Source organism: Thamnophis sirtalis, unplaced genomic scaffold (genome assembly GCF_051295495.1).
Source record: "Thamnophis sirtalis isolate CommonGarterSnake01/CBP01778 unplaced genomic scaffold, rThaSir2_p1.2 scaffold_4, whole genome shotgun sequence".
Taxonomy (NCBI): Eukaryota; Metazoa; Chordata; class Lepidosauria; order Squamata; family Natricidae; genus Thamnophis; species Thamnophis sirtalis.
Window position 1 is genome coordinate 25541805 of NW_028261384.1, and position 23881 is coordinate 25565685.

Below are 23881 nucleotides of genomic sequence, written 5' to 3' on the forward strand. Positions count from 1 at the left end.
CCTGAATCTGGAGGTTTCACCACTTAATTGTAATTAATATCTGTTAAGCAGCCTATGCACCATAAATTTGTCTAAATTCTTTTCAAATTGTCTATCAGGAACCAAGGTGCAAATCTCTAAGGAATTGTAGTCAACATATCTCTCTCCAGATGATGAGGAATTACTATACATATTCTTAGGACTGGAGATGTCAGGAATTATATCTAGAATAATATAGATTAATATATTCTTTTCTGAATGTAACAAATAATCAATCCTTGGAATTCATAATCATCTGTACAAATATGATTCTAAAACTGTAAATGTAAAGTATTTATATTTGTTGTTTTCAAATCTCCCTTGACTTCTGGAGAGTCCACACAGTTTTCACAGCAACATTGTTATGGAAATGGAAATTGTTTTCTCTGATTTCTTCTTTTTCTTTGAAGAAATTGACTGGGTCAAAATCACCCAATGGGCTTATTAGTCCCTAAGGTAGAACTAGAATTCATTGCCTCGCACGTTCTAGACTGATGGTTTAACCACTACGCAAAACTGGCTCTGAAGCTAATTAACTATGCATTAATTCACTAATTGGTACATCAGTGTCAATTGAGTCATATGTATATCATTTTTCTGTTAACAGCTTTAAGCAGCCACAGGTTTTCATCTATTAACTATCTGCAAATTTACATTTCTATTGCATAGAAATCTCTGAAAGAAAACCTCTCACCCTGTGTCTCCCATTATACATCCGGACCATGTATCCTCACATTTACATTCACCTAAAATAAATAAAATAGGCAATTCACATTACAATATAAAAGTGAGCAATCACATGTTATATTAAATAAGGAACTATAATTAAATAAAAAACATCATGCAATCTTGCAGCAGGTAATTGTATACCTCTCTGTTTTAATAGAAAATGAAGCAGTGTGTTATCACAAATTTGTTACTATTTAAATTTGGCGCAACTCTCTATTTTGTCATAAAGTGCCATCTTTTGAAAGATGAACTTGAAAGCTTGCATTCCTTGTCACAGCATCTGCCCTCTGGAAATGAGCTCCCCTAAAATCTTTGGGGGTCCCACCCTGTTGGTATTCTGGAAGTAAGGGACAAAAGCCTGGTTATTGTCCCAACCTTTGGACTAAAACGGATGAAACCCTTGCTTGATGTGTGTGTATTTTTGTATAGACTGAATGGATATCCTCTTGTTTTGTTTTGTGTTCTGTTTTTTACAGATTGTTACATAGATAGTCCTCAAATTACAACGTTCATTTACTGACTGTTCAAAGTTACAAGGGCACAGAAAAAAAGTGATTTATGACAGTTTTTCACATTTATGACTGTTGTAGTATCCCCAGGGTCACATGACCAAAATTCAGCCGCTTGACGAATGACTCATATTTATAATGGGTTGCGGTGTCCTTGGGTCATTTGATCATCTTTTGTGACCTTCTGACAAGCAAAGTCAACAGGAAAGCCAGGTTTACTTAACAACTATATTACTAACAACAACTGCAGTAATTCACTGAACAACTATGGCAGGAATGGTTGTAACATGGAACAAAATTTACTTAATAAATGTCTCACTTAGCAAAGCAAATTTTGAAGACATTTATGGTCAAGTCAAGAACTACCTAGAACACAACATTTACCATTATACATGGTTTATTTCAAATGTTTGTTCCAAAAAAATAAATACATGTATTCAGTATATCATAATGCAATATAAGTGTATCACAATAGCTACATCTCATGTCTTATACAATCAGTATACAAAGGATAAAGTGTTTTCCCTCAAAATGTTCTGACCTAGGGTTCCCAAGAGCATGAAGGAATTCTTTGTCCCGAGAAAACCCCCCTTTTATTAATTTACTGTGAATTCTGCTCTTTCACAACCAGCAAAGTCTTTCAAGGGAGGATTTGCATTCACAGACCTTATCTGGCTTGGAAAGTTGACTGGCCTATATCTCCAAAACTTGGCAAAGAGTGTCGGAAAGTCACAAACCAATTAAGCGAATTAATTGTCTCCTGCAACTGCACTCCCCATTCGCTCCTCTTTTATTTCCTCTGGTAGGGCCATTCATCATCCACCTGTGGCCTTACTCCCAAGTTGACCCCTGTTCTTTAGCTGTTTTCTTTGTCTGACAACTCTGCACATGTGCACACTGGGAATAGGTTCCAGCTATTCATCTGTCTCACTGATGTCTGACTCTGAAGGCAGCTGGTAACTGGCATTCGGCTCTAGCATATGGCTCTCTGTCTTTGACACAGAGCCCTCATCAGAGTCTTCTCCAGACTCCAGGACTGGTCCATGTTCCTCCCCAACCTCCTCCTTTTTTGAATCTGCTGGCAGCTGGCAGGCCACAACACAAAATACATTATTGTTATTTTTGTTGTAATCTGATAAATTGATTAGGATGTCAACATCCCTTTAGTCCTTTAAGAAGTTGAAGGAATCTGAAAGATTCCTTTCAGATTTTTCAAGGCAGAGTAGAAATTATTCTCAAACTCTTTTTGTTTTTGCAAAACCAGTATAAATAATTGACATGGGGTCAATTTGAAAACTAACATTGCTGTGACTTAAGCCATAGATGATCTCATAACTTTCCAGGAATTTTTTTCTCAACATCTTATATAAGGTAAAGGTAAAGGTTCCCCTCACAAATATGTGCTAGTCGTTCCCAACTAGGAGGCAGTGCTTATCTCCATTTCAAAGCTGAAGAACAGCGCTGTCCGTCTCCAAGCTCATCTGGCCAGCATGTTTAAATGCTGAAGGTGCACGGAATGCTGTGACCTTCCCACCAAAGGTGGTCCCTATTTTTATACTTGCATTTTTCATGCTTTCAAATTGCTAGGTTGGAGGAACCTGGGAAAAGTAATGGAAGCTCACTCTGTTACATGGCGCTAGGCATTTGAACCACCAAACTGTCAACCTTTCTGATCGACAAGCTCAGCATCTTAGCCATCGAGCCACCAAGTCCCTATATCTTATATAGGCAATGCTATATTTAATGTTTAAATGTATGCACTTTTTAGATTTTCAATTAAGGCAAATTGGAATTAAAAAGTGCTAAAAAATCTTAGACTGTGATACAAGCTGGACAGAATTTCAGTTCTGTGACTATTTTTAAGGTTCCTTTTCAGTTAATTCAACCGGATTCCTACAGACATTGCAAGCAATCTTTTTTAAAAAGTCATATTTAATTACCAAAGCTAACAATGGCTCTGTTGGAATAAAAAGTATGAGAATTTATTCACCAGAAAAAAGAATCTGTATTGAAACCTCAACATTTCTTACCACTTTGCAACCTTCTTTTGTCTGAGAAGATCCCAAGATTGTGTGCCAATGACTGTGCCAATGTAACAGCCATTAAATCTGGCTTTCCAAACTGAAAAACAAGACAATGACTTTAAAGCATTTCCATTTTAGAAATTTTAAATTAGCAAAACATATTGAACCATCCTGGGGCATTTATTCCCCAAAGTATGCTTTGAAATGCAGATGAGTAAACAAACTAGCAAAAATTTGCAAAGCACTGTTTAAAACAATAAAAACAAAGACAGATGAAATATTAAGCATAAGTTTGGCTCAGAGCCAAACATATTCATTATGTTGTATAAACTTTCTTTTAAATGCCCTGTATGCTTGCAATAACCTATTTGAGTTAGGCAATTAAGTTTTTACTCTGTGGTTGAGTTAACTCTAGTGCTAGATAAGTCCCCTAACCATAATTCTTTGTCACTCTTTGTTATGATTATTTATTATATTTATTTGATTGTGAGGGGTCTCAATTCTCAGGAACTCTTGTGTAGCTTACAATTTAAAAATAAAAGGAAAAATATATATGAAAAAGACAGCTAGAATGGTCTAGAACAACTCTCCACAGCCAACTCACTGTGACCAACTCGCTATAGCCAACTTGCCACAGGGCAACTCATCACAGCTGACTTGCCACCTGCCATGGGACATTTCAACAGTGTATTCTTTTTTCATTCAGTTACTTTTATTATTAGTTTTCATTGAAATTATTGTAACTTTTGAATTTCTGGATTGACTTTCTTTATTTTATTACTATTGGGCATAGTTCCATCAAAATTAATTTAACTTCTGTATTTGTTGAATTGTCCCATGATGAGTTGTCTCGCAGCATGTTGGCTGCGACAAGTTGTCCTTTTCCAAACTAGGCGGATAATTAAAGCTCCGTATACAGTACCTACTATTTGGGGTGAAATAAGAAGCTTTAACAAAAACCATTGGTAAAGTTGTCTCTATCCAGTAAAATAAAATAAATTGAATCAAACTAAAAAAAATAACATAAAATTCTAACCAGGCTCATGTTAAGAGGCAAAATGTTTAAGCCTTCCATCCTCAGACAGTTGGGTAAATAAAATATACACATTTCTGCAAATGGAAATAGCATTCCCTTCCTTCAAAAATAAATTTTAAAATATTATGTTGTAGCCTAAAATGCATATACTATGAAATTTTTCAGATCACAGATGAGCAGCTGAGATTTTTCCTATTTAAGGAGTCCCAAACATTTAAAGGAAAGACCTGGCCAATGGTTGCTTTTCCTTGGAAACGACATAAAGCAGGAACTTGATGCAAAGTATAAATAAAAGCAGAAGTAGAAATAATTTGACAATTATGGGACTATCATTTTGTGTTTGTAGAATAATGCCGACATACTTCATTTACACCACCACCTTTCAGCAGTGAACAAATGCCACCAATAAAGGCTGCCCCGCTACGGCTACTGAGAAACTGGCTTCCCCTTTTAAAACAAAACAGAAACAGCAATACAGTTAATAAAATCCATCGCATTTGGGGAACTACAATACATTTTCAACCAAAAAAAAAATGTAGGGGTATTCATGATAGAAAGAGTTATAACAAGAAAAGATTCAGCAATTTAATATTCCTCCACTCAAAAATTCCTAAACATTGAACAGGGTGTGTGTGTGTGTGCGCGCGCGCAAGAAATATGTTTTTATAGACTGTGCCAAAATAATGTTTTCTGTATAGAATACTACAGTTCCATTAGAATGATCTGCACAAATTTAACTTGTATGAACCAGATATTTGAAAATGAAAAAACAAAGCTACCTTGAGGGCACTATATCTTCTTTTAATTTAAAAACTAACCATTGAAAAACACAGTTATCCTTTGGAAAGTAAAAAAGTAAGCATTTTGTAGTCCTAACAATGTTATCCTGGGCCAAAATTTTTGAGGATCTAATTGGACTGCAAAATTCTGGGACAGAATTCCAGAATAATAGCAATAACACTTAGACCGATGTACCACTTCTTAGTGATTTACTCTCTAAGTGGTTTACAGAGTCAGCCAACAATCTGGGTCCTCATTTTATCAACCTCGGAAGGATGGAAGGATGAGTTAACCTCAATCATTAATGTCTGGGCAATGCAATCCCCACACATCTCGGTGGCTCTAGATGATAGGGAGGGCTGATTTTCAGAAAGTTTCTCACTTCACCTTGTCACTTTTGCATTATGTATTATTTTATGTGAAGATTGTGGTAAGCATGATAAAACAATTTGCACTACAATATGAATGCTTATGTCTTAAAACTTGTGTGGGAAAAAATTAGAAAATTAGTACAATTAGTACAATCTGAGATGAGATAGTGACATAACTGGATGGAAAACCACTAGACTAGAGCTCTAGAGTGGACAGGAAAATTGAAAAATACATGGCAAACCAGTTCCATAATGTTGTTAAGAAGACAAGACATATCCATGTAGTCATCAGAAGTTAAGGACAACTGTAAAGGCACCAATATACCACTGGAGACAATATTCTGTTTAAACTAGGGGAGAGGAATGTGGAGCTCCTCAGATTCCATTTTTCATGATATTCCAAACACATTCATTCAGTGAAATGTTAATATGAGCAACATAGTTTCCTGTCATGCTCCGCCATGACATTACCAAATTATATCACAAGCCTTAAAATATAGAGTTTTTTGGGGGATTTACCCACACAAAAAATAAGAAAAATTGAAAATGCTAAAATGCAAATGATAACAGTGCCATCTGACTTGCCTTTGGTTTTCCAGCCAACACAATGTTGGTGATGCTTACTTTAAGCATCTTAAAACAAAAATGGGATTCAAATGTTTGGAACTTGTGAGAAGAAATGTTTCAATTCCCGCTCTCTTAATCTCTTATAATAACTTTCTCAATACATTTGTGTACAAATATCATTCAATACCAAAAATATCAGTAAAACGAAATACAACTTTACAGCTCTTCTAAACATTCTAAGTAAGTACTGTACATGAAATAAAAACACACATAAACTTCATTAAATTTAACATTAATTAAACTGAAATTGAAATTGCATCAATTTTAGCTTTTTTTCTGATCACCCATTTTTGCCCCTGTGTCATCCACTTTTTGAAATTTTGTGCCACACCTCACTCAAACGTCAAGTGGGGGTTTCCAATTTAGCAATAAGGAAACCATAGTTCATCAAATCCCCTTTGGACATTTCAGTATCGTGACAAGAGGGAAAAATTTATATATATATATATATATATATATATATATATATATATATATATATATATATATATATATATATATATATATATATATATATATATATATATTTCAATGGGATATAGATGCTTATTATATCTAAACAAGGTGTACTTCATCTTAACAGTGGCAACAGTGGGGGAATTGTCAACTTCATTTTTATTTTCCTTAAGCCACACTCATAGTTCAATATAAAAGTAAAGCATGTTTAAATAAAGGCACTTGATATCTTTATGATCACGACAAAGGAACTATATAACACTAAGCCATACAACCATTTCTATGTCTCAAATTACACTTTCAATAGTTTCCTTCATCTCCAATAATAACCAAACAATACAAAATTACGTACGAAAAAAGATGAACTGCATCACTTTTCTCTTTGATAAAATCTCTCCTATATTTCATAAATTCACGTAGAGTTACCAGTGGATTTTCAGATATGGTGAACTTGTTATCAGTACCCCAGGTTTCCATGGCAACCAAGACTATTCTGGTGTTCAGTTGTTCTTTATAAATCTAGCACATTAGAAAAATGAATGATCATAAAATAATAGTGTCAATATTGTTTTGTTAAGCAATATACAAAAAAGTGACTAAATCCAATACTTACATTAATCACTGTCATATATAGCCTAACACAGATGTGTCCAATCCATGGCATGCAGACTACATGGGCAGCTAGTAATGCAGCCCCACAAGATTGTAAACTTTTAATATTATTATGTGATTTATATTCATTAACTAATTTTATAGTTTACATGCAGCCTAAAACAATTCCTCTTCACTTAGTGCAGCCCAAGCACCCCAAAAGTTTAGACAACCATAGTTTAATATATTAAATTCATTGTGAAAAAGCTAAACTGTTTTAACGTCATTCTTTTGAAAGGTGGAGTGCTTCAGAATTGACTGGAGCTTTGATAGAATGCCAGGTGAAACACATACACAACCAAAAAATACAGCACCTGCCATTCTGCTTCTGTTTTTCATTCATATTTATCTAAGAATCAAGCGAAGTAGAATTACTGAATAATGAATTAACACTTTCTTTTGTCCCCTTTGACTTTAAATTGGCATTCCTTTATTAACATTGCTATACTGTATATATATATATACACAGACACACAGACACAGACACACACACAGACACACACACACACACACTGACTCTATGACATAGAGTGAGTGAGATAGTGGTTTCTATCTCACTCACAGAGAGGCTGATAAAGAGACACACAGAAATAGTTATAAGTAGATAGAAGATAGATGGATGGATGGATGGATGGATGGATGGATGGATGGATGGATGGATGGATGGATGGGCAGGCAGGCAGGTAGGCAGGCAGGCAGACTTTGAGAATTATACTTACTAAATCTGCCATATTCACTACTGATTTTGCAAAGCTGTTTGTGTGACCAACTGATAATCGATGTTTTTTCAGCTAAAAAAAAACACAGACAAATTCCAAACATCTTTCTGAAACATCATGTGCTTTCAGGAATGACTTCAGCCAAAGATTACCTTTTACTTCAGATATGTGGGTTAAGGGCTACTTATTCAAGTATAAATATATATATATTTTAAAATCAATACAGCACTATAAAAATTAAAAATACCAAATGACTTTGTTGTTTGGTGAGCTTCCAGGCAACATAAATTGGTAATATAATATCTGTATACTGTGGGTCAGCTTTTATACACATTGGAGGAGAGAGGTGCCCACAAGATAATGCAAATGTCTACAGAACAACAGCACTTAAAAAAATCCAAATTAGAGGCAATATCTTTATTACGATCAACTTCATAACCACAAGACTATGTGCAAGCATTCAAGCTCTTTTTATATATGCAACCTGACATACATCAAGCTTAAATTGCTGGTAATGAGTATGCTAATGTATAGAGTTAAATTTATTCTGATATCAAAACTGCACTGCTTTTGTTCCTACAGATTTTTCGCCTTTAATTTTTCTTAATAATTATTTATCACAATAGAAAGCTGCAGTACATTTTAAAAAGTAGAATCATATGTGCTATCAGTAGCATATTTAATGTGTTTGGTTTATGAACAGGCTAGACCCGGGATGGTGAACCTATGGCAAGCGTGCCACAGGTAGCATGCGGAGGCATTTGCCAGGGCACGTGAGGTGTTGCCCTGTCAGCTGGCCAGCACGCATGTGCGCACTGGCCAGTTTTCAGTCTTTTTTTAGTCATTTTTCACCCTCCCCAGGCTCTAGAGGCTTTATAGGAACCTGGGGAGGGCAAAAACAGCTCCCCACCACCCCCTGAGGCCCTCCGGAGGCTTTAGGAGTTTCCCTGAAGCCTCCGGGGCGCAAAAAACCAGCCATATGGCAAACCAGAAGTTCAGGAATGGACTTTGCTTGTAGAGCCAGTTTAAGCCCTCCAGAGGCTTCAGGGGCCTTCCGGAGGCTTCCCTGAAGGCTCAGGAGGACAAAAAATGACCCAATGAGCAAACCGGTTTGCTCCTAGGGCTGTTTTTAGTGACTTCCGGTTTGCTCATAGGGTTGTTTTTCATCCTCTGGAGGCTACAGGGAAACGTCCGGAAGGCTCCTGAAGCCTCCGGAGGGCTTCCAGGGGGCGGGGGAGGCTGTTTTCATCCTCCTATAAAGCCTCTGGAGCCTGGGGAGGGCGAAAAAAGCATGAAAAATGGGGGAGCGCCTGTCATGCACGCATGTGTGCTGGGGGTCGCACATTGCATTATGGGTGTGGCACACCTGGGCATGAACCCCCTGCGCTCCCCCTGCTTATGGCACATGAGCCAAAAAAGGTTCACCATCCCTGGGCTAGACTAATGTTCTCTTAAAGTTTAAAAAGTTGGACTATCAGATTGAATTTGGCTATAAAAGTTGCATGGGGTCTGAAAAAGTATTTAATCATTCTTCATTTTCCAAGTTGAAAAAACATTTTTGAAGGCCAGGCAAATCATCCTTCCTTCTGAACTTCTGCAGTATAGGTAATACCCCATTTAACTGATCATCCCTGCCCATGCGGACCCAAGGACACAGAAATAGTTTAGCATGTGCAACAATATATTTGGAGTATCTTATACCTGCTAATCAATAGACAGAAAGAACAAGTCATTGTGTGAACCTCTTTTTCTCAGCTATGAAATTATAATCCATATGGCAGCTATATTCTACGTTTTCACAATAAAAACAAGGTAACAACTGATGCAAGTTTGAATCACATGTCTTTTCTATTTGGTTAATTATTTGTATGGAGCATGCTAGTGGTTCATCAAAATAAAATTGATTGATTGAAACTCCTCTTGTGTGCTCTTAAATATAAATACATATTAATTGTTTTTTTTAAAGACCCAATTGCAACATTAAAAGGAGCGTCAGGGCGCGTGTTATATCTGATACCTTACCAAAACAAAGTGGCCTCAATATTGCTGATTCCAACAACCTAATCAGATGAGAGCTGTATGTGCTCACTGGTCCTCCTTTTACAATCTACATATGTGTCATGTGTCATTTTCTAGATATGACTATTCTTCTGTATTAGATTTTGTCATAACAAAAGCAACACAGAGTTGTTCAGATTATCTCTAAATTTGTACTTGTAAAATGCCAATCTCAGAAGATTCTTTATCTGCATTTCTGGAAACAATTATAAATAATTTAAATTATATGAGGCACCTGTGATACAATCATAATTATAATCTATGTATTCCATATCATAATATTAATTACTGAAAGAAAAGGTGAAAGGATCATGAGAATAATATTGTAATGCAACAAAAATATAAAATATGGTAGAACATAAGAAATATACAATTGGATAATAAAACACTTGGCTTTTGTAATATTTTGCATTGTTAATGCTGTTTTTATAGCATTTCATTTTCCTTGAGGATTAGACCTTAGATATCCAAAAGAGTACTATTAACACATTGCATCCTCTAGTCTTGTGTACTTGTGATCCAAAATCTAACACAAGTATGTAAGCCATAGACTTATGTCATAGTGTTATAAGCCATGGCTCACCAACCACACACACACACCCCACATAAACACACAATATACACCACTAGATCTTAATCATTAGATCAAATTGGCTCTATATTATCCTTTGGAAGAGCCTCTTCCAGCTATGGGATCTGTGCTATAGTCCCTTGCCTACCCTTAAAAAGATCCTGATTACGACTCAAGAAGGAAATATGGCAAACTTAAATTAAGCCCAACAATAATTTAAAAGAAAGCATTTGTTAAAGGGAACTGAGTCTTCCATTCTACTAAGGCAGTGTTTTTCAACCACTGTGCCGCGGCACACTAGTGTGCCGTGACATAGTGTAAGGTGTGCGGTGGGAGAATTACTTTATACATAGTCAATATAGGCACAGAGTTAAATTTTTTTAACATTTTCTAATGGTGGTATGCCTCGTGATTTTTTTCATGAAAAAAGTGTTCCTTTGCACAAAAAAGGTTGAAAAACACTGTACTAAGGCATGGGTACTCAATAGAATGGTGACAAAAAATTGAAAACCGGGGAAGAAGAATAAAGCAGAAGTCAACACTATTCAGTTTCTTCTTCTTCTTCTTCTTCTTCTTCTTCTTCTTCTTCTTCTTCTTCTTCTTCTTCTTCTTCTTCTTCTTCTTCTTCTTCCTCTTCTTCCTCTTCTTCCTCTTCTTCTTCTTCTTCCTCCTCCTCCTCCTCTTCCTCCTCCTCCTCTTCCCTGTCTACATCAAACTATAAATTGCCAGAATAAAGCCGGCTTTTTGACTTTGTTATTGACCAAAAATAAGCCATTATTGGTATCTGTTTCTGATATTACCCAACATACCAGCAGATGGATTGGACTCTGTGTGTTTCCATATTCACACAGTGTGTTGTTATGTGCTAAGAACCTCCAGTTCAGAACATTGGCTTTACACTTAGCAGCTCCAACTCTCAACCTCTTCAGGGTTCTCCAAGTAGTACAAGGATCCAGTTTATTATTAAACAGACATATATAAGATACTACTATTAGTTACTTCATTTTCCATATATTTTGAGGATTATAGTGAGATTACACAAAGATCACTACTTTGATTAATGGCTGTTCTGCTTATTCCTATTTCAGTATATTTCAATACTTTATAAATAGCTGAACTGAAGATTCAGAACAAGAATTGGAATTAAATTCAGCTTTTGGCAATAATGACCAAAATCATTTTTACACATACGTACACCTTTCTCTGCTTGGCAATCGCAAGTATGGATAGCTGTATAAACATAAGGGCAATCGAAGAGTCTCATGTGACACCCAATAAAATACAGCTACTTTCTTTCCTATTCCTTGAAGAAGCAAGAAAACAATCAATAACCTCTTCTTCTTCTAAGAGACACCTGATATAATGGTTTAAATGAGATCCCCTCCCCCGTTTACTTAGAGCCTAAATGAGGAATTACGATTCCACTGTAATGGAAATTCCATTTTAAAAAATCTGGAACGGGAGGAGGGGGAGAAATACCTTCTGACTTGTAAAAAGATTTATCTCTAGATTTGCTTGTATATAGTATAAGAAAAAATAATAATGCATATGTAGGCCAAACATAAAGGGAATCCTTGCAAAGAAATATAAAGTTTGATTTAAAAAGCCAACCTATACATTCATGGCATGATAGAGGGCATGATCCATTCCACTTCAGCCTATACCATGACATACTGTATCTTTGTTCAAGCATCCGTAATTCCAACAGAATGCCTACAGAAAGATTTGCTGACTCAATATTGCTTAAAGTCATTCTTGCTCCTGAAATAAATATATTGGCATTAGGTTCGATTCGCTAAAAAAATTCTCTAATCACCAGCAGTTTTAAGAAAAATCCATGCCCAAAATGTAGCTAAATCAGTTTTGCAAAGTCACAGTGTAATGTATATATTTCAGATTTTTTTTTCAATAGCTAAGCTCCCTGATGATCCAGACTAATTTTTTAAGAAGGTGGTATGCCGTAAAACAAAGTACCCACCTTCTAACAAAATCTGCTTTTCCATGAATGCTTCTGACCTCACACAAACATCCCAGACATCTTTAGATTTCGATAATTGCTGCCTAGTGTTTTGCATAAATATGATCCCATGACCAGAAAAAAGCCAAAGATAGCATCATAGGATAATACAGAACAGCATTTTGATAAACAGATGTTTTGAGTCTAGTTCCATTATGGAAGACAGTTTATGAACAAGCAAATATCTTCCCATTAGAAGTGTTTACAAAAGGATCTCTGCATGTATGTAAAATTCCAAATTTATTTACTGACTAAAAAGATTGTTTATGTTTGGTGTAGATACTATACTACCGTGGGATCTGAGGTCATGAACGGTTCTGACCATGACCAAACCGGATGCCAACCAAAAAATACACTAAATGTTTCACTCTGTTCATGAACACATCCTCGGGTGGTGATCAAACACAGCTGCAACAATTTTTCCTTCTGCGCCTTGTGTGTGTGTGTGTGTGTGTGTGTGTGTGTGTGTGTGTGTGTGTGTTTGTGCACGTGCATGTGCATGTGCCTGTCCGGTCAGTCTTGCTTCTGGTCACAACTAAATCGAGTGCCGAAGGAAGTCCTGGAACAGATTACGGTCATGACTAGAGGTCCCACTATATTAGAGAGAATATAATCACAACTAAAGATGAAAAAGGTATTTCCAATCTCCAGTGTGATGCAACAAATATACAGAGGGTCTTCAATAGAAAGCTATCCAACTTCTATCTCCAGAGAGAGGTAATCCAACCACTCAATAGTTAATATAAATAGCTCTTTAAAATCTGTGAATGAATTACAAAGCTAAATATGGTCTTCAGGAAAATTATTCAGGAAAAAAAATGTTATATTCTGTAAAAAAAAAAAAAAAAAAAAGCCAAGTTCTGTTGTAATTACCAATCTAATCTCTGCTCTTAGATGTCTTGTTGAGTGACTTCCAGCACAGTTCCAGACAGCCCGACTTCAGTGGAATGATTAGAATCATTTTGCAATAGGTACATTATTGTTGAATCTATTATAGACACAAAGCTATGCATGCATTATTGATAACTTTTAAAAAGCCTTGTATGTAAAACCTCACCATTAGATGATCGTTTACAATCATTAGCTCGACATATTTTGTTTCATCTTCAACTCTAGGTAGATTCAGTTGGACCTACAGAAAGAGGAAGATGCTGTATATATTTAAAAAGGTCAGCAACAAACACCTGGTTTCTAGACTAATTATTCTGAGCTGATTTCTTTCCTTCGTTGCACTTAAAACTAATTCATGATACCCAATTAGAAAAAGAAAATATCAGGATGTCTAACATTTGAATGACAGAAAATTAAGCAATCTAGTTCTAATGTAAGCTTAGAAGAAATATAAGAGATAATTTTATATTGTTATATTGACCAGTACTGGACTTAAATGGGCAGCATATAGATTTAATAAATAAATTTAATAAGCAATTTTCAAAATACGGTTTGATAAGATTCCATCCTTTTAAAGGAATTCCTATAGCCTTTAGCTTCATTAGTGAATTCCTCTATGTATTAAATATCTTCAAAGCCATATGTTTTATTAATGGCTGATGTTTATATTTGTGCTTTTTTTATATTAAAAATATACATCACAACATGCCTATTCTGTGTGATGTTATTTTTTCACAGGTTTTATATACTTTATCAATAATGCCCAGAATGCTACCCCCAAATGCAGGGCATAGGGATACCTAAGAATATTCTATGTTTGGTTCAATGTTCAGGCAAGTAGTATGAATTGATATTCATTTCCTTTTCTATTTCTTTTTTAAAATGCAAATGTTCAAAATCTCATAAAACAGTCAACCTTGAAATTTCTCTGTTCTTAACACTTTGGGCATTTATCTTTCTTAATATATATTATTTCTTTATATTTTAGCTCCTGCAATAAATAACAGGTGAAATTGTATGGTGACACCCATTCCCTGGTCAGATTGTAGACCTACAGCTTAGTCAAATGCAAGTAATATTAACACTCACTCATCAAAATGAAGATAAAATGCTTGATATTGAAGAGATGTGTCAATTACACCCACTAAGAGCAATTTTTAAATAACAAAGATTCAATTTGATTGTCTTAAACAGTCATGCTATAGAAAATCATTTTTTGGTTGGTTTTGCAATCGGCAAAATGAAAGGAGACATTTGCTTTCCTCCCAGCCTCTGATGAGACTATTCTTTTTAGATTGATATCTATTATCAAAGAACACTGTTGGATGTTCTCAGCATGAAAAAGGGGGCTTATAATGGAGACATGAGGAAGCAGGCAAAATCATCTGCCTTGAATTTCCTGAAAAAGGAAGGCTGAATGATATTTTTTTTGTAAAAGATTGCGAAAATAAATAACAGGATAGGAGGGCATACCTGCCTTTTTCTTCTTTTATATCTTGATTTCACACCAAATTTCTGTGATGTAGTATTCATGTGCCAGAATTCTGAATGGGACACACATTACAGTCAGTTTAATGACAGCTTGTCTTGCTTAAGACAAGCACTTTTAGAAGCAAAATAAATAAAGCACAAGGTTGAATAAATACCTATTTTAAATATTTTAAGAATTACTCAGAACTCAAGAAAATACTAGACATAGTCATATTATCTACTGCCACAAAAACAAGATATTGGAAATTCATCAGTGCAAAGGCTGGCATTTTTATTAAAAAAAAACCTGCTTTGTAACAAGTTCATGAATTTGACAAGTGGGTTATAGAGTGATGAAAGCTGAAACAAAATAGTTTTTAAGGTACACTGAAAAACTTCAAATTAAATTAAAGCGAACAATAAGGAAAGGAAATAAACATAAAGGAAATATAAACACTCAGAATAGTTTCTTGCATAATGTATTCTTGGACGCAGATATTAGCCTTGGAAAGGCATTTTTTTCATTAACAAATGAGACTTTTTACATATAAACAGGGTATTAAAAAAGAAGTTATGAAAATTCAAGCTAAAATGTAATCATCAGGCATTTACAAGACAATGAAAATGCTGTTTAATAAGCACATGATCTATATAGTGGTGATATCAAATGATACTCTAAAACATGACAAACTATATGAAGTCACAACATTGGTCAAATCTTGACATTAACCTTTTTCAGGCATTTAAAAATCAATAACAGGAAATTCATCTGTAACAAATTTGCTTCCACACATGCATGCACACATGCCACATACTCTCAATGCAACTTAGAATCCTGATTCCCAAGGGTTCTAACTCTCATGGAGAGCCTCTCAAAAAAAAAAAAAAGGTTGGTTCCAGTTTTCCCATGTTCTGTCTTTAAGAAAACTGGAATAGAGAAAGGTGAAGTAAACATAAGACTTGCTTATTATAAATTAGTTTTGTGGAGGGAAGGGGAGTCTCGTTTTCATAAATTGAAAGTTCTGTTAGAACGGATTAAAATCTTATGGAACCAAAAATATTCTCTTGAAATGTTCAGCATTTGGACAGGAACTGTTTTCTAACAGGTTAGCTTTGTATGTATAACAGGTTAGTCTCTTTTGACCTATAAAGACTCTTCTTTCGAAAGCCAATCATTGAATTACTATTGCAATATCAAAAGTCTTCAAATCTTTTTTGGAAAATGTGTTGTTTTCTAATCCTGTGTTCAGAGAGGCTTTTATAATATTAACAACAACAGAATAAAAATAACCAGCAATGATTTAACTACAAAATAAATGCAACAATAAGAGTATTAAAAATATACCAGATGGAAGATAATCCAAAGGAAATTCAAATAATCTGGATTTGTATACAGAGTGTAAATGGAATTCCTCCTAAAATAAAAGACATCTAAATTTAGTAAATCATTCTAAGGCTGATACTTTAGCTAGATCTATGCATTTTTATACCCAGGAAATTGCAGATCATAGTATTCTGGATATATGCATATAGACACATATAAGCACCAATTCACATACACACACTTGCATACTTATATACATATATGCAAATATATACATTAAAGAATATCTTTCTAAACTCATTTTTATTTCTGAATTCTTACAACTAGAATCTATATAAGAAGTGCAAGTCATATATTAATTTTTTAAAGAATAATCTGAGGATAATTGTATTTTAATTCTACAGTACTTACTTGAGATGTACAATTTTCTTCTGGCTCAATAAGATATGTGTGATTCCCATCATAGAACATTCCACTGTTAAAAAAAAGGCAGCTCTCTGACTTGCGTGTTATAATTTAACAAGTAAACATAAAATAATACTACATGCAAAAGAGAATCTCATGTAGAAATGGGCTATTATTGCCCCGTAAATTTTTAATCCTCCAACTAGCTTGTGAGGTTAATTTTAGTTGTTTCCTGAGATAAATCCTGAGGAATTTCCTCTCTTCTCCTCTTATGAACAGCACAACTATTTACTACCTTCCATGCTATTATATAATACACCTGTTGCAGAATTCTTCACAGCACAGAAAAAAAATCATATGAAACTATTATTTATTGACCATAGTAATTTTTAGTTTTAGTTCTTTATACTGGCAGTGACAGCACTTATGCTTTGCCACCAGTGGGCAGTAAAAATTGCCAGCTGATAAAAATGTCTTACAGTATTTATTTTAGGATAGTTAGGATCTTGCTTTAAATACATGCTTATTAACTACAACAATTTCAAGAAATGTTTATTTGTAACTATCTGTAGTTCTCAAGTCTGTGAGCCTATTGAAAGTCAATACCTATTGCAAATCTACAAAACACGATGCCAATGATTTGGGAACTAATCTTTAGCACTGTATGCAAATGAGACAACAATATACTTTCTCTATATTGTACAGAAGGACAGTATACAGAAAATATATTGTTACATACTAGAGGTTGCATTTGAGAATTCTTGCACTAAACCTTTGTTTCTAAAGGATTTGCCTTTAATATAGAGTGCCATTTTAAAAATAATAATAGCATATCTTTCAGTTCAAATTTCTACACAGTGCTATCAAATCAGTTCATGCAGTTATCCCACATATGGTAACAATGCTTAGTAAATCCACTGTAGTTAAATTTTAGGATTATATTTACCCACTGATGGATTTTTTTAAAAATGACAATGGAGCCAATTATTTTAGAGGGTTAAGCTCTCCCGAATTGTCTGTGTTCCAGCAGAGACCAGCTTGCAATTTGCAAGAGATATTCTGTCCCCGGAATTCCTATATTTTTTAATGTAATCAGAATACAGCTGGAAGGGATATTGAAGGTCTTGCAAACCAATCCCCTGCTCAAGCAGGATAACCTATACCGGGGATGGTGAACCTCTTTGGCACTGAGTGCCGAAAAGGAACATGTGCACACATGCTCGTCTTTGACACAACCCAGAAGAGGAGCTGCCCAGTGGGTATGTATACGGCGGAAAATGAACTTCCAGTTTTCAGTGCATACAAGCTACTCTTTTGGTCACTGACATGCATGTGCAAGCTACGATCAGCTGGCCATCGCGCATCGCGGGAAATGCACTGGAAAATGGAGGATCAGCTCTTCTAGTTTCCCGCACTGCCGCACGCACAAAGACCAGCTGATCATTGCGCACCCATGTGCACCATAAACCCAGAAGAGCAATGGGAGACCCTGCACATGCCAGGCAACATGGCTCCATGTGCCACTTCAGGCATACGTGCCATTGATTCACCATCATGGCCCTATACAATTTGAGACAAAACAAGTCTTTTCTTAAAAATCTCCATTGATAAAGGCAAACTGTTCCATTGGTTAATTGTTCTCACTATTAGTAAGTTTTTTCTTAATTCCAGGTTGTCTCTCTCCTTGATTAGTTTCCATCCATTGTTTTTTTCCCTATACTTTGATGCTTTATTCATATGTTTTAGTCTTCAGGCCTTTAATCATCCTAGTTGTTCTTCTCTGCGCTCTTTCCAAAGTGTCAGCACCTTTTTGTAATGTAGTGTCCAAAACTGGATGCAGTGTTCCAGGTGTGCTCTTACTAAGGTTTTATAAAGTGGTACTGATACTTCAAGTGATTTTAATTCTATGCCTCTGTTTGTACAACACAGGATTGTATTATGTTTTTTTGGTTGCTGCCACACATTGCTGGCTCATATGTAAATGATCATCCACTAGCACTCCAAGGTCCCTCTCCCACTTAATGCTTTTGAGCCATAATTTCGCTAATCTGTACTTGTACTTTTGGCTTTTCCTGCCTAAGTGTAAAACCTTGCTTGTCTCCCCATTAAATTTTATTTTGTTGGATAGGGGCCATTTTTCAAGTCTGTCAAAATCTTTTTGGATCCTGAGCTTATCTTCTGTGGTGTTGGCTATTTCTGCTAGCTTAATGTCATCTGTAAATTTGATGAATTCCCCTTCTATTCTCTCATCTAAGTCATTTATGAAGATATTGAAGAGTAATGGGCATAAGATAGAACCTTGTTGTATACCACTGCTTACTTCCCTTCATGTAGATGCAGTACCATTAAGAACTACTCCTTGAGCACAATTTGTCAGCCAATTACAAATCCATCTGATGGTGATGCTGTCTAACCCACATTTTTCTAGCTTACTAAAAAGTAGACTGTGGTCCACTTTGTCAAGTGCTTTACTGAAATCTAAGTATACTATCTCCCAATCATTTCACTGGTCTATTAATTTAGTCAGTTTGTCAAAGACTAAAATAAGATTGTGCATGATCTGTATTTAACAAACTCATTCCGGCTTCTAGTTATAACTTTACTTGTTTCTAGATGTTCGCAGATCTGTTTTTTGATTATCTTTCCCAGTATCTTCCTAAATATTGATATTATGCTGATTAGTCTGTAGTTTCGTGTTTCCCACTCCTTTTTTTTAAAGATGGAAATCCCAATCCTCAAATAGTGCCCCAGTGCTCCAGGATTTTTGAAAGATATGGTACAATGGTTTTGAATAACATCTGCCAGCTCCTTCAGAACTCTGGGTTGTTATCTGTCAGGTCCCTCTGATTTACATTTTTTGTACTATCAAAGATCTATGCTGGTGGTAGGAGTTAAAAAAAGCATAATAGTTCTATCCTTTTTCAGTTTTTGTGCTCTCTACGCATCAATATCTCTGAATACTGGAAAGCCAAATGTTTCCTGCATAACAAGAAAGAGTTTAAGCTCCCTGTTTGGCTATTCAAAGCAGGTCAGGCTACAAATAAAAAAAGAAACTACAGATAGTTCTTGGTTTACAATGGCAATTGGGACTACAACTGCCATCACTAAACAATGTAATAATAAAGCAAAATATCATGTGACCGCACCGCTTAATGACGACAATTTGACCTGGTTTCCATTGCTAAATGAATCATCATGGGTCATTAAGTGAGGACATCATAAGGTTACCATTTGCAACCTCCTGTCAACTTCCCAATTCCTTTTGCTTGCTGGATACAAAGAAGGTCATAAATGGTGATCACATGACCATAGAGACACTGCAACAGCCATGACTTTGAGATACAGTTGTGCCACTTATTATGTATAATCACATGTTTGAACAGTCACTGAATGAGTGGTCATAAATTGAGAAATACCCGTAGAGTCGTAAGGGCAACCTGGAGGACAACATCTGATCTCAGGAAGGTGTTCAGATTTGCGTGTACAAGTTCAGTGGAATGACAGAATTAGAAAAGTATTCATGAGGCAGTCCCTCTTACAACAATAAGTTATATTGTGAATAAGTACTATCACTTTAATCTCACATACAGTTGCTTTTATTCCATATATAATGTTATTCTCATTTCACTGCAGTTATTTCTTGAAAAGTTCAATACAAACAAAGAAGTGGAATTACACAAATTTTAGATTTAGAAGATCTACACTCTAAAATTTCAGAAACTTAAAAAAGGGAAAATAAGGAAAAAATATAACTACGCTATTGTATTCTACAGATCAACAACTTTTTGAAGAAAGAGCTGAAAATCAAAATCAATTTAGAAAGTTTATTTATATAGCATCTATTTTTCTGAACAGATAAAATATGTTACAGGATACAGCACTGCACATAATTGCCTCCCTAGCTATGTCCTCTTTTGCATTTACTGTAGATCCTTCAAGGAACTGAATCTCTCTTGGCCAAGTATTTTTAATACTTGGATTCTGACCTTGCATGTATAACTGGCAAGCTGATTAAATAATGTATGTTATGCATTAGACTATGGCAGGTTTATATACTGCATTATCAGTGGGATGAACTAAGAAATAACTAGCTACTCATCTATTCCCCAGAGACTACGATTTTTACTTAAAACAATCAATATCTGTTTGTACAGTAGTAATATTTTTTTCTTTTGAAATCAATGCATATTTTCATCAAGGATCCTTTTAGGCAGATTCCTCTTCATTTGCATGTACTTAGTGTTTAATATGAATATATTATTTGTACTACCTGGTTAAATTAATTACTGATTTCTGATCATCGTTAAAAACTGAGTTTTAATTCCTCTCCTTGATTTTTCCTAGCGACAGTTGTTTAGTACATTTTTTCTACTTACTCAGCATTTAATTAATATCACATTTATATGAGTGTATTAGATGGACAGGCAGAAATTTTCAGTTTTCATTATCTTTTGAAATTTTGCTTTTGCTGTTGTTACGGATTTATAAAGATTGTACATAAATTGTCACTGCAATCGTTTTTTAAAGATTGTACATAAATTGTCATTGCATACATACATGTATATCGATGTCTTTATTTCCTTTCAGGATAACAAACTTTATACAAAACATAGATAGGATAAATAATAAGCAAAAGAACAAAAGTCAGAAGATAAACAGAAATTAAAAGGAAATTGAACTAAATCTATTTTACACCACAGCATTCTTTATCCCAAAGGTGTTTTTTCCAGAGGCAACTGGACTTTCTGGTTTTCTTTGAAGACGTTTCACTTCTCATCCAAATGGGTGTGGAGCCTTTTTAGAACTGTTGAAAAGCCTCTGTTGAAGACTGGAGATAATGTCGTATCTGCCCCCCTCTCTGTTGAGAGAAAGCTGTTTAATTTTGACATAGATGGCCTCTTTGACCCCTTTTTCAAACCAGCGATCCTCTGTGTCCAAAATGTGGACTTTGCTGTATTTAAAAGAGTGGCATTTGTCTTTTAAATGCAGATGGACTGCTGAATCTAGTCCTGATGGGTTTGTTCTCCTATGTTGTGCCATGTGTTTATAAAGTAATTGGTTTTTTTGTTTCCCTAATGTACAGATCTGCACATGATTCACTGCATTGTACTGTTTATACCACATTGCTCAGTTTGTGTTTTATCCTTGGGGTGGATAAGCTTCTGCCTTACTGTTTTCTTGGGTTTGAAGTATGCATGTATGTTATGTTGGCTGAGGGAGTCAAAGAAACCATCTATGTCAAAACTGAACAGATCTCTCTTAACAGAGGAGGAGGGATATGACGTCATCTATTTTCAGTCTACAACAGTCCTTTCAACAGTTCCAAAAAGGCTCCACACCAATCTGCACCACTCAGGTGACGCTGATGACACAGATAACCTGCCAGGTGATCTTAATGACCCACTAAAACAATGCAAATGACCAGTGTCTGCAAAGAGTTTAAATCCTTCCATTCCCCACCATCCAGTAACAGCTGAAGAAGCTGGCACATGCCCGACCGAAGCCCAGGACATATCAGCTTGCAGATTGATGCATCTGACAGAGAAAATGTTTCCAAAAAATGCTCACCGACCTGTATACTGCAATAAATTCGGATGAAAGCTAGTTGGAGAGTCCAATCAAGGATTTTTGTAGGAACCACGTTGTAACACATCCACTGGGCTTAGACTGAATTGAAAAATCTGAGGTGCCAGCACAGGAGGCATGGCTAAAGATCTTCAATTCAGTCCAGGGCAGACATAATTAACCTATGCTTGGACTCTCCAAGCAGCACACAGGAGAAGCGAAACGTCATCAAAGAAAAACCAGAAAGTCTTGAAAAAGAATCTTTGGACAACCATGACCTGGATTACTGAGAATCTCCATAAACATAGTATTCATTATATTTCTTCCTAACTTTATATCCTTGCAAATAATATTTGCTTTTAATCTAGTTTAAGTTATGCATTTGGCTTTCAAATTACTCATTATAATATTTTTCAACAACTCCAATAACGTATTCTCAATCTTCTACTTCTTCTCAAGTCATTAACTCTCTTCTGAACAAAAGGCTAACTAGTAAGGTCATCTTCACATTAGAGAGTCTGGCTTGCACAGAATACCTCAGGATAAAACTGGGTTTTGCTTGCATTTGTGGTATACTGCCTAAAATATTCCCAAATTGATTAGTCTTGAGTTTTTATCATTAGCATGAATGCAACATGAAGCATGGGGAAAAATAAAGCTAGCATTCTACTTTACTGATTCTTTAAATTACTGAAAAGGAATAGGGACCAGAAATGGGACAGATAGAATGACAGATCATTAGGAAGAGAACTAAAGAACTAAAACTTTACTATAAAAGAAGATCATGCAGCCAAAACCTAAAAGACCTGCATTTAAAGTACTATTTTAGGATGATACTCAGTTGTAAGACATGAACCTAGTGTGCAGCCTGACATCAATACCTGAGAAGATACTGGGAAAATAATCAAGCAACAAATTTGAGAACACTTAGAGACAAACAAAGTCATAACCAGAAATCAACATGGCTTTACCAAAAACAGATCGTGCAAGACTGCATTCTTTGACAATGTGGCAAAATTAGAGGACCAGCAAAGTGCTGCCAATCTAATTTACCTGGACTTAAGCAAGGTATTTGATAAAGTAGACCACAACTTAATACTTGATAAGAAAGAACATATGGGTTAGACATTATCACCAAATGGATTTGTAACTGTTGATCAACCTCACTCAAGGTGTAATCTTTAATGGAACTGCATCTACATGGAGGGAAATGTGCAGTGGGATACTCCAAGGCTCTGTCTTAGGTCCAGTACTCTTTAATATTTTCATCAATGATTTGGATGAGGAGATAGATGGGAACTCAACAAAGCTGCAGATGATAACCAGCTGGTAAGAGTAGGCAATACTTCAAAAGACACACTCAAGATACAGAAGGATCTTGACAGACTTGAACATTGACTAACAAAATAGTATTTAATGGTGAGAAAAGTAATGTTCTACATTTAGGCAAGAAAAAACAAATGCATAGGTATAGTGTAAGTGGTACATGATTCAATAGTAATAATTGTAAAAAGGATCTTGGGACTCCTAGTGGACATTCCCTTAAATATGAGCCAGTGGCATATTACAGCTGCCAAAAGAAGCCAAAGCAGTCCTAGGCATTAACAAGGTAGAATCAAGATCACACGAAGTGTTAATACCACTTTATAATGCCCTGCTA

At 35.4% G+C, this 23881-nt stretch overlaps 1 protein-coding gene across 4 annotated transcripts in view; it reads right to left on the minus strand.

Annotated features, from left to right (window-relative positions):
- Nucleotides 1-23881, minus strand: part of ADAM22 (ADAM metallopeptidase domain 22) — a 154305-nt gene that overhangs the window by 46959 nt on the left and 83465 nt on the right. For all 4 annotated transcript variants that reach the window (XM_087712637.1, XM_087712635.1, XM_087712636.1 and 1 more), the window contains exons 6-14: nt 16663-16726; nt 16273-16342; nt 14931-15001; nt 13624-13698; nt 7921-7992; nt 6903-7069; nt 4679-4763; nt 3287-3377; nt 713-764 (exon numbers count right to left, since the gene is read on the minus strand). In XM_087712637.1, the coding sequence (XP_087568763.1) occupies nt 713-764; nt 3287-3377; nt 4679-4763; nt 6903-7069; nt 7921-7992; nt 13624-13698; nt 14931-15001; nt 16273-16342; nt 16663-16726 (747 nt within the window). The remainder of the gene's footprint in view (nt 1-712; nt 765-3286; nt 3378-4678; nt 4764-6902; nt 7070-7920; nt 7993-13623; nt 13699-14930; nt 15002-16272; nt 16343-16662; nt 16727-23881) is intronic.